This window comes from Solanum tuberosum, unplaced genomic scaffold, assembly GCF_000226075.1.
Source record: "Solanum tuberosum cultivar DM 1-3 516 R44 unplaced genomic scaffold, SolTub_3.0 scf00313, whole genome shotgun sequence".
NCBI classification, from domain to species: domain Eukaryota; kingdom Viridiplantae; phylum Streptophyta; class Magnoliopsida; order Solanales; family Solanaceae; genus Solanum; species Solanum tuberosum.
The window spans coordinates 73,381-85,973 of record NW_006239248.1 but is presented as its reverse complement, the minus strand read 5'-3'; the positions used below and the strand labels follow the sequence as shown (position 1 = coordinate 85,973).

Sequence of the window (12,593 nt, the reverse complement as noted above, 5' to 3'; positions counted from 1 at the left end):
TACGCTCACAAATTTTACTCTAGATATATCATTATTATGAGTTTTTTAGTTCTTACACATAAAAAATTAAATCATTTTCTTTTATTCAAATCGTAAATGGTGATCAATGTTTAGCCCAAAATATATTTTTGGTATATATGTATACTTGACAACTAGTTAAGGGGCTTTATATCATTATCATGTATATGCTTCTCAATCCACTTTATTAATATTTAATCATTATACTTTTAATTAGACAACTAGTTAAGGGGCTATATATCATGTATATGCTTCTCAACCCACTTTATTAATATTTAATTATTACATTTTTGGTTATAAAATTTTCCTACTATATGCGTGTCATTGTGTGATCAAAGTTTATTTTTCCTCTTTCTTCGCAAGCATCTAATCTAAGACGGTACCAAAAGAGGAGAGGATATTCTTCCGATAAAGTAGAAAGAAAAATATGACGGAAGAAAATAGCTTTTAGCAGTAATATATACACATATTAACAAAAGAATTTATTTTTTATTAGATTCAATGCTGGTTATAGGCTTTAGAGATATTTATAAAAAGTGTTAATTGTTGCTGAAAATACATATTTAGCGATAATTAAATTATTATTCTTAATTAATTATTTTTAAAAATCATTTTTTTTTATGTATGTGTATTATATTATATTTACATATGAATGAAGTTAGGTTTAAGCAACACCAGAATCTATATATTTATATAATTGTAGATAAAATATAATATAACACAACAAAAAAAAAACACTTTATAGCAATCAACTAAACACTCAAGTGGGAGTTAAATCTTTGTTGAAAACTAAGATATTGTAAAGGACCTTAGCACGCTTTTGCTACTAAAACTTTTATAGCAAAAGCAGAAGCACCCCTCTGATCTCCACACCATTTTTCTCTCCCTCAAATTGAAATTATGTTTTATTCATATACATTATACTAAAAGAAACATTACTTTTATTAAAAATTTTCGCTGAAAAATGTCCGATGGTTATTTTCATTGATATGTTGATTGAATCAATAAAACAAAAAAATAATTATATTTTTACATGAAAAATTAAGAAGTCTTTCAGTATTTCAATGAAATTTATATCTCATTGTGTTTTCTTAATAAATTGATTTGATTAAACAATTATATTTATAACACAGTTTTTATTAATTATGATGAAAAAGTATCTATTTTTTTATAGGGTATGTCAATATGTATTAGATATCCCTTTAATGATTTGATTTTACAAAAAGGCAACAAAAACGATAGTTGGCGATAAAATAAATTAAAGGTGAAAGAAACTAAGTGAAATCTCATCCTATACTTTTTTTTTCTTTATAAAACGTAAACTTCAGTATTAAGCAAAGTTTGATACATTTTTTTTTTAATAAATATTCCATGGAGGAAAGTTTGGATACCTTGAGTGATGCTCGTGGCACAAAGTTAGATCATGAAAAGGATGAGTGCATTTAATTATTTCCATCCAACTCCAAAAATAAAAATAAAAAAATTGAAGGGATAATGACAATCAATTGTTTCACGAGGCAATTAACTATTTTATATGCTCCTCCCTTCATTTTTTATGAATTATGATAAGCTCAACTTTTTTGCTTTTATGCAAAATAATGGGTAAAACTTACCCGTATTGGATGTTTACACCAATTCAATACATGCACGTCATGTGTTTAAATTTACAGTTCATTTTATTTAATTTTAATTAATTAACATGTGTTTTACTTCATTAAATTACGTAATAATGAAAATTGCATTAATTTAATGTACACATCTGATGCGGATAAGTTTTTTCCGAAAATAATAAATAATACAAATATGCTATTGAACTTTTAAAAATGATTAACTTATACTATCCGTTAATATTGGACACATTTATGTTATTATCATATCATAATTATCAAAGTGCACATTCATATCATTCTTTATTAATGATTCAGCTAGTCGATTTTAGAAAATAAAAAATCTATATAGTATGTAGTTAAACAAGCCACGTCACTAATCTTTACCAAAAACACAAGCTAGAAGAAGCTCATGCTACAAATTGAAAAATATATTATGTTTTTCTTTTAGAAAAAAAAAACTCAGAAGTTAAATGTTACTCCGTTCATTTTTACATCTTATATTTGAATTTGGCATATTCGTTAAAGAAAATAGTAATGTACATTATTTTATTACACTATTCTTATTAATTGTTGTTTAATAATATTAAGTGTTGAAAAATAATTTGAAAAATAAGTAATTAATACTAAGGGTACAAAATGAATTTTTTTTTTTTTTTTTGTAATATGTTAAAAATGACAATTAAAAATGAGAATCTATTTTTAAAATACTGGACAAACAAAATCGAAAGGAGAGAGAGTAATTTACCATAGTAAATAGAAGTCTGTTTTTTCATATTTCAGTTGGGGCAACTACATAGGATTTTCCAACTAAGGTGAAAATCAAAACCCCTAAAGATGTTACAATAATTGCATAGACCTTACCAATATATATAAGCACAAATAAAATAAAAATAACCAAACATACACAACAAAATGAAAAATCCATGACTTTGTCACATTCTGCTGAAATATATTTAGCATCTTTTTTATGATCATATGAGTTTGATCTTGATAACTCATCTTCTATAGAACAACAAGATGATGAAGTTGAATAAGAAAATTCATAGCTTGCTTTCCTTAATAACTTGTCTTTTTTGTTCCTCCTCTTACTTTTTGTTTTGATCAACTGCAAAATTATGCAAAGGTCATCGAACGCATAAAATTTAAATTCTGAATTTAGCTAAAAAATTTTTTTTGATAATATGTCGTTTATCTTTTTTTAATAAGATTAGCCGAAAATTTTACTGTTTTAACTAAAAATTTTGTATGATATATGGTTAAAAGAAAGGGACTTACAGTTGGCTCTTGTTTGTGATGCACATCAATGGGCTTAAAACAGAGGAAAAATTTGTTCTTCATTTATTTGTTTCTCAATTTTAAAATAAAATGAAGAGACTCAATTTATATTATAAAGTTAGGGGGCAGTAGTAGTTGAAAACAAGAAATATTTTTTGTTTGTCATGTGGCAATTTGGCTGGCTTAGGCTTTAGGGCGGCCTCTCCCAAAAATCTTTGGAATTCAAGAAAGTATTTAGTTTACTAGATCCAATGATCAAAATGCACTACATCAAAAATATTTAATTTATTAATATGCATATTTATTGTCGTTAAAAAATGTTTTTGTCGTAGTGATAGTCTTCAAACATATATGATTACTATTTTAATCTTTAATACACTTTTTTAAAAATGTGATCATTTTAATTTTTATTAGATATATGACGTAATTGAAATAGTTCTTATATTTCGTGTCCTAACAAATGGCAACAAATAAGTTAGACATAACATAGGAAGGAGTACCCACAGGCCACAAGTATTATTTACCTAAAATTGAAAAGATTTTAAACAAAATAGCAATATAAAGAAATCTTGCCAATTGGAAAAAGAATGAAAAGAAGTTTGGATTCATTTAATAATGATTTTATCATCTTTTATTGTTATAAAGAAATAGGCTGTAGCACCTCTATTTTTGGATTTGTACTTATAGTATTAATCGTAAATATTAGTAATTCTTTTAATTACTTAACCTAAGCATTGCCTTTCATCAAAAAGGCAATTGACGTTCATATGAGTAATTGTTGTTAATTAGTCCAAATTCCCATCATGTCAAAGTTGGTGGTATCTAATTATTTTTCCTTCCGGTTTTGTTCTTAATATTAACTATTCATTCCAAGTCATTTCTCAGGTCCATTAAAGATTATATACACTAATTAATATGAATATGTAATTCATTTATTATTCTTTAAGATGTGCATGTGTGTAAAGTTTATTATGAATAAGCAAAAATGAACAAAAAAAGTACGTACTGTTGGGTTCGAAAGTGATTAGGACGTCATGCGAAAGCTTATAATTGCATATCATATGATTGATAAATCAGATGACAAAAAATTTATACTAAATATAAAAATATTATTATATGGAATTTGGTCAATTGGCCTACATATTAAAAACTAATAAAAAAAAATTAAAATTATAGAGAGAAAATATACCCATAAACAAAAGTATCTAAACGATTACTTTGTGGATACTATTGTGTTATGCTATGAGAATATGAACAATTTATAGATCTCCAAACTTTTCCTCTAAGGAAAGAATAAACCAAATATGGAAGAAAAATATATTTTCCTTTCAGAAAAAGTTTAAGCATTTATGATAATACTTTGACTTTTCTTTAAGGATAAATAATAAACTTCAAATAAGCTAAGAAAATTAAGGCAAAACCCTACACGTACTCCCTTCGCTCCGTCCAACAATAGTTGTCCACTATATTATTTTGGGATGTCTAACAATACTTGTCAACTTCTGAAATCAATGGATAATTTTACACTTAGTTCCTAATTTACCCTTGTCATTAATTATAGTTATTTTCCTATTATATTTTTCAAGACATTATATTTATTATATTCAAAAGGTGATATAGTAAAATTACCCTCCTCTTTATAGTTTCTTGGAAAGTGTGCAAAGACCATAGTTGACAGAATATATGTTACCTAACTCATAAATGAACGAAAAGAGTATGTGTTATAACATAAATTTCAAGAATTTGCCAGATCTATAAATTTAAATTTGTTCCAATCTATACGGACGAAAAATTATTTGAATAGTAATTCCTAATCAATAAAACAAATTTCATCAAGTAATAAAATATTGAGATGGGTGAAATCAAGATGGACAAAATACTCGAATAGCTAAATGTTGGCATATTCATAACATAAAGAATCAAGTTTTAAATTATCCTCATAGTTCCGTACTCTCTTGTCCTAATTTTATGATTTTTTTTTTTAATTTGGCATTACAACTGAAAAAAATAAAACACGTGAGTTGTCTTTTGCAGTATCTATCGACAAATAAGATAACTTATTTTTATAAGGAAAATATATACTATAATTTAAAAAATTCAAAATGCATATTCAAACTAAATATCAATTTTAAGTTAACCTTATTTCAAATCTATCCAAATGGATCCTTAATATAATTTGGTGTAAAATAACGAGTGTGAGCAATTTTTTCTCTCTACAATCTACATAATTAATGTACTTGTATGTAGTACACCAATTAAATTAAATTAATCGCTTCTACAATAATTTATTGCACGTACTAAAGTGATATACCATTCCAAAAGAATCACAAAAGCTACAAGTCTTTAAGTATTGTTCAAGTCAAAAACTTAACTTCCTTTTTCATGTCAACAATTGAAATTTCTCACTTTCGATTAATCAACTCCGATAACAAGGCTCCAGACCCCACTTTATAAAATTTCACTGAATATGTTATTGTTGTCGAGTCTGATAATAAGGGATAGAGTAGAGCCATGATAGTGTTAACACTATGGCCCAAGATTTACCTAGAAAAATTGTCATGAATAGAGCAATGACAATTAAGTACAAGAAGGAACAATAGTCCTTTTTCTTCTTGTCACATGATGATGTTGTCCAATTTGATGATGACAACTTTTGAGATTCATGTGAAACTGAACTGTCTTTTTCTTGTGAGATTTTATTAACTTCTTCAACTTCCATTTCTGGTTTTCTTGATTCATGATTTTCCAATTTCTTGAAGCACTTTTCATCTTTATTCCAATTCACTTTACTTTTCAATTCAATCTCAAGTTGCTGAATATTTCTCTGTACATCAAAAATAGCCAAAAATTTTTTTGTCATAAATCAGAAAGTATAACAAGGGAGTGAAGAATTGTGGGCTTTTCAAAATATTATATTCAAGACTTGAAAATTGAAATGATCTTACAATAAACATACACAATAGTAAGAGTGTTAAATTTTTTACCAACAAACATTACTATAGGAACATTTGTAAAAAATGCTAAGTATCACTAAAAATATATATTACTATTGCCGTTAATTATTTCTCGTTAAAGATTATTTTTAATATAGTGTTAATGGACCAAAATCTATTAGGAATTAACAAGTACTATAAATTATGAGTATTCTATACTCCGTCTGTGTCCCAACTCCCAATTTATCCAAAAGATTCAGAGTACAAGGGTCAAAATACATAAATTCGATGGATTGATTTTTCAAAAGTTCACACAATTAATAGTTATTATCTTAGAAAATCACATCTCTTTTCGATTCAAAAGATAGTAATTTTTCAAAATAATAACACTATAAGTTGAGCGGTTACCTCAAAAATCAACTCTGATTTTGAAAAACTACAAGAAAATTACTACATCCCAACAAAACCAAAATAAAATAAAATAAAAATTAAAGAAAAGTTTTATTAAAAAAAAGTTCTTTGACATTTCAAACAGTAACACCTTCATATAAAATGAGACAGTAAAGTTCGAAAAATATAAAGAGATAATACTAACCAGAGGATCTTGAAACAATATGGCTTTACAAAGTCGAGGGATATTCTTGTATGAAAAGATTTTCCGGGTAGGAAGTTTGTGGATACTTTTATTAAACGATGGATTCGTTATTTTTTCGTCTGAATCTTTTACGAATATTTTCATAGACGAAGAAACAGTACTATTGTTGTTTGTTGAAAGAAGAAGATCAGTAGAATCCTCTGTTTCAACAACAGAAGGACAATAACAAAGACAGAATTTTTTCTTCATGTTTACAGAGGATTTTGCAGAGAAGTTTTTTTTTTTCTTTTTTCAATGTTTGTTTAAAGAAGCAGTTTAAGGTTGTGGGCGCGACATAAAAGGAGTAAGAAAAGGTGTGGGAAATATGCTTACTTTTGTTTGCTCACTATTTGAACACTTTTTTAAGTCACCAAGTTAGGTAGTTTCGGACTTTATTATTGGAGTTAAGTTAATAATGTGTGTTGCTAACACCAACAATGTGTGTACGCGAATACGGTGAATTTCAGATTCAGATGTCCTAATCTTAATGAGATTTTAATCGTGTTTTTTTAATGGAAAAAAAGACAAATATACCTCTAAACTATCGTAAATGGTTTGCAGATACCCTCTGTTATATTTTTGGGACATTGGTGTCCCTGCCGTCCAAAAATTAGAGCATATATGCCCTTCACTCTAACGGAAAATTAAATAGGGACATGTGGCACAATCTTATCCGTCTATCCGGTATTTAATAAATGTCGGATCGGTGGATAAGATTATGACACGTGGATGTCCGTTAGTATAAAGGGTATATATGCTCTAGTTTTTGGATGACAGAGGCATCAATGTTCTAAAAATATGACGGAGTGTATCTGCATACCATTTACAATAGTTCGGGGGTATATTTGTTCTTTTTCCCTTTTTTAATTGGCCAACCATTTTAAGTAAAGTTGAAAGGGGAACAAAATTTGACATAATGTGTAAATTACGGGTGTTAATGAGTTGGTTCGATTATTTTATTTAATTTATAGCGTATTAATTTTTCAGTTAATCTATTATGTATAGCCATAATCAAACTTTTGGAAATCGTCTCGATTTATCTTTGTTATGGTTGATGTATTTTAGATATTTTTTTGAAACGTCATGTAAGAATTACAAGTAGAAGTAAGAACAGAAAATCATATATACTTATATTGGACTTAGGCAAAAACTGTTTTGATGTTTATAAACACAAAACCAACAATAACAGTAAATATCTATTTTTTGGTCAAATACATTTACATTGTATGAACAATCTCTTCACGTCGAGTCGTCGAGCATGAGTCTTTATTTGCAAAATTTTATATTGTTTTTAAAAAAAAAAAATTGAAACCACTACTAAGAGTTTGAATTCCTAATTTTAGGAAAATTTTATATTTGAAATTGAAGTTGATTTTTTTTTTGGCAAATTTCATGAACAAATGCTGATTTGAAATCAAAACTTCAAAACTTATCAAGTGATTGAGCACCTGCACAACTAATTGATAAGTTAATGACTTGAGTTACATTGAAGAGTAAATGAGAACACTATTACTTTTATTAGAGGATGGAATAGAAAAAAGAGAAAAGACATAAAATCACTATTGAAGTTGTCTCGAATTTTCAAAAAAATACTTTAACTTTGTGGGCGTCCTATTACCTCACAAAAATATTAAATATCTTTGCAATTATACCATTTCGACCCATTTTCTCACCTGGTATGTGAGCACGCAAATAACGCACGTGGAGGTAATATTTTGCTGCCAAAAACCAACTAAAAAAGTCATGTTTCAGTTGTTTTCTTTATAATTATTTACTTCATTTAAATACATCATCATCCCCAAAAAACTCAACAGAGAAATGGAAGAAATGATGTACTTCATTTAGATACATCATCATTCTTAATGGAAGCACATTTTATAATAGGGTTTGCGCAGATGGTAAATATCCTCGATCTGGTTCAATTTTAAGATTGTGAGTTTGAATTATTAAAAAAAATAATTAAAACTTCTAAGGAGAAATGGAAAAAATAGAGGTAAATTTAGATCGAGTCGTGAAATATAAACTGTTATCCTTCATCAAAATGAAGCAAATGATCTTCAACCAAAGTTGTGACGAAGAAAACAATAAGACAAACTGAGAAATGGAAAACAAAAAAAAAGAACAAGTTTTTTTCTTTTTGAAACAAATCAGGTCGGGTGAATTTAATATTCAAATTAAATTAAAATGTGAGCATCATGCGCATCTTACCTAGTGACAAAAATGAGTCGAAATGGTATATTTACAAAGGTATATAATACTTCTATGGGGTAATAGGATACCCGCAAAGTTATAAGGTGTCTTTTTGAAATTACGGGACAACTTCAATGATGACTTTATGTCTTTTCTCTAGAAATAATAATAATCAAAATTTCAAATTAGGTCCCAAATTCTATGGCCAAAAACACCTACAAAATTGAATCTGAATTCGACATAGATTATGCTTTGAAGTTGTAAACGGGCTTTATAAAAGGATGGGCCTTCGAAGTCGCTTATATTTGGGCTCAGAATCCAATATAAATTTGGGCTTTATTAAACAGGCTTTATTAAAGCTAGCCCCAACTCACCAATGGGCTAGCTTTCTATACCCTATAAAAGACAATGGATGCAAGATTAATATTCATTTGATTATGGACTCTAGTTTTTACATATTTGCCAAACAAATATATGTTTCTTAATTTAAATTAAGAAAACTTCTTTTTCATTTTAATTAAGTTGTTAGATAGAGTTGATTGGTAAGTAACCTTTTCTCACAATCTTTTCTTATACTCTATCTATCAATTCGAAAACCAAATTAAAAATGCAAGTGGTTAACCAAGATTACCACAACAATAATATATGTAGTGTAATTCTACCTTATCTTAACTTGTTACTGCGACCAACCTCTCGCGTGCATCTCTTTTCTAGCACATCTTCGCACCTCCTTTTCACATGCTCGAACCATCTCAGTCTTGTTTCTTTTATTTCGTCTGTTACTTATACCTCTCCCCCCTTCTGCAATATAACTTCATTCCTAATTATCACTCTCTGTTTATGCCCAGATTAGGACTGCATATTAGTTGACTCAGTTCAGTTTTAAAGTTTATCAATTATCATTTGTGAACCAGTAAGATATCGATTATTTTATTTCTGTTTATTCGTTAAGATTTCACACATAAACTTTTCTTTGATGAAAATCACTTAGAAACAAAGTGACAAACCAACTAATCCATGTACAACAGTTGGTAAATTTCATCTTATTGCTCAAAAGCAAATATTGAGACTTTATAGAAACAACTAATAAATAGTAATTACCGGGAGAAGTAAAAGTATGAAACTAAACCCTACGTAAATAACTTTATATATCAGAGTATAATTATAATTTATTAATGTACAATCACGTTATCAATTAACCTATTAATAAAAAAACTCAAACCCAATAAATAAATAATCTAATCATTAAACCAATAATTCATTACTGATAAATAGAGCTGTCAAAATGGGTTGGCCCAACCCAACCCAATCCTAACGGGCTAGAGAGTTAAATGGGTTGGGACGGGCTAGCCCTTTTAATTAAAGGGCCTATAAAATAGCAGCCCAACCCAGCCCTAAGCGGGCCACGGGTTGGCCCTTCAACCAAAAAATGAACAATATTACTCTCTTAGAAAGAGTATTGAACGTTGACGTCTATGAACCTGACATCAATACATATAAATTTTCATTTATGAATCACACACTTCGGTGAATACTTACAAAAATACATTTATGAATCACACACTTTGGTAAATACTTACAAAATACATAATAGTCAACGTAAGATTTAGCGGAAAAATATTGATCATTCCACCATTTCTCTCACAAAAAACTAGCTAGTTTAAAAGACTTGATTTTTAATTTTTTAAAATATTTATTGATAAAAACTTTACAAATAAAACACTACTAAAAATATATATAAAAAATATTTTTAAATATTTATAGCCCACGGGCTGACCTCTGAGGCTTGCAGGTTGGGCCTACGAGGCTAGCGGGCCAAATGAGGCTGGGCTAAAAAGTCTCGTTCCTAAATGGGCCAAAAAAATTAGGCCCAACCCCACTTAATTCAAGGGTTGGGTTGGGTCAGCCTAGCGGGCCAAACCCATTTTGACAGCTCTACTGATAAACCAATAACTCATTACCAATAAACCGATAACATTTCTTTAATTGCGGTTATCAATTTTAATTCAATTTTAAATAGCCTTAACAATGAATTATTGTTTTAGCTCATCGCCGCTACCGTCATCTAACCATTTCACTTTCTTTGAACGAAGTACTCTGTAGAATTTAACAATGAATTATTGTTTTAGCTCCTGTCAATTCACTCAATCCGTTCTCACCTATTATTATTTATTTTTTTGAAAAAAAAACAAATATGAGTTTTGTCTATTCTCATGTGTGTGAAAGGAACATTAACATTTTAAGAAATGTGAAAACTTTTAGTATATTCATAAAATTAAAAACAAAACCTGATGACAACGTTACTATATATATTCCATAAATATAAAAAAAAAAAACTAAAAGTGTGAAACATAATTATCTGTAAATGAAGCCTTGTGGGGCTCTTTGCGTTATAATAATTAGTGTGAGTGTGTGACCATGACCCTACTTAGTTTCACAAGTAAATTTGTGTTGAAAAAAAACAAACAAAATATAATTGTTTTGAGGTCTTATTTTCTAATTAATTCAATGACTTTTGTTTACTACTTAAAAACTTTATTCATTTTTTGTGGTTCAAACACGTTATACATAAAGTGAAAAAAAAAACATGTTTTTAAGTCATAAGTCATCACCGTTTGGACTCAAAAGGAAAGGAAGAATTTAGAAAGTAGTAAGTCTTCAATTAATTGACTGACCAACTAGCAAGAATGAGAACTAATGAGTCAATGGTGGAAAACTCGTGGTTACTGCAAAATATAATAAAAGTAGAAATGACTAGAAATTTTTAATAACTCAGTTGATTGATTACTTAATTTATTTATTTTTATTAGTGAGAGTTCGATTTATCCTATTGTAATTTTCTCTCTACACTACCCTAATTGAAAAAGAAAAAGAGATAAGCATGAAGAGACTTGAACTACAAATAAAAGAGTTTTAATTAAGTTATATGTATTAGTGTAAGGAATTTTTGTATTATCGTGTTATATTTATTTATTATAATAGGTAACTTATTTTATTTATAAGATTATCAATCTCAGATACTTATCTATAGTATTATTTTTTTTGGATGACCTGATAGAAGAAATAGACGTAGAACTCCAATGGCAAATTCGATTAAATAAATCTAGTAGTTTCTACACAAATAAAATATTTGTATAATATATATATTAAATTCAGAATTTGATTATTAATATTTGAAGTCATTTCTCTAAACTTCAAAATCCGTAAAGTTAAAAGTTAATCTCGCCTCTACTTGATAATATATACTTCCTTCCCTCTGTCCAACAATAATTGTCCAACAATAATTGTCCACTATTGACTTTACATACTTCTTAAAAAATTATAGATAGAAGAATAATTTTGCTACATCACCCTTTGAATATAATTAATACAGTGTCTTAAAAATGTAATAGAGAAATGACTATAACAAATGATAATGATAAATTGGGAACTAAATATGTAAAATTATTCATTAATTTTATAAAGTGGACATGTCACGACCCAGACCGTCGTGATTGGCACCCACACTAACTCTCCGGTGGGAGAACCACTACTACAACCCAAACCAAACAACTAAATCAAAACTAAGGCATTTAAGTGCACGAAAGCAGGAAAATACTAAGGAAAGAAATAGAGTTCCCATAAACTCTAACAAAGTCTAACAATAATAAACTAACAATGCAGAAGTAATGCCTAGAACCTGAAAGTCAATGTACCAAAACATCTAAAGTTCAACAAGTCTAAACAAGAAGGGATACACCCCCAAACTAGCGAGCTAATAACTAACTAGAAAAGTCTAAGTCCAAAATGGTGGACATAGACAAAAGAGAACCCATGGCAGCCCGGAAGAATTGGCTCACCCTTGAATTCGAACGATCACTGATCTTCTAAGCGAAGTCTGTCAATAGCCGCCGGAAGATGCCATGTACTCAACAAAAATAAGAGCAAGTGCAA

At 28.4% G+C, this 12,593-nt stretch overlaps 1 protein-coding gene across 1 annotated transcript; it reads right to left on the bottom strand.

Annotated features, from left to right (window-relative positions):
- Positions 1-5,198: 5,198 nt before the first annotated feature.
- LOC107063254 (uncharacterized) lies at positions 5,199-6,709 on the bottom strand. Its single transcript, XM_015314889.1, has 2 exons — positions 6,432-6,709; positions 5,199-5,727 (listed from the first exon to the last, which is right to left on the bottom strand). Exons 1-2 carry the CDS (start codon positions 6,678-6,680, stop codon positions 5,374-5,376), a joined length of 603 nt encoding a protein of 200 aa, XP_015170375.1. The 5' UTR covers positions 6,681-6,709; the 3' UTR covers positions 5,199-5,373.
- Between the last annotated feature and the right edge of the window lie 5,884 nt (positions 6,710-12,593).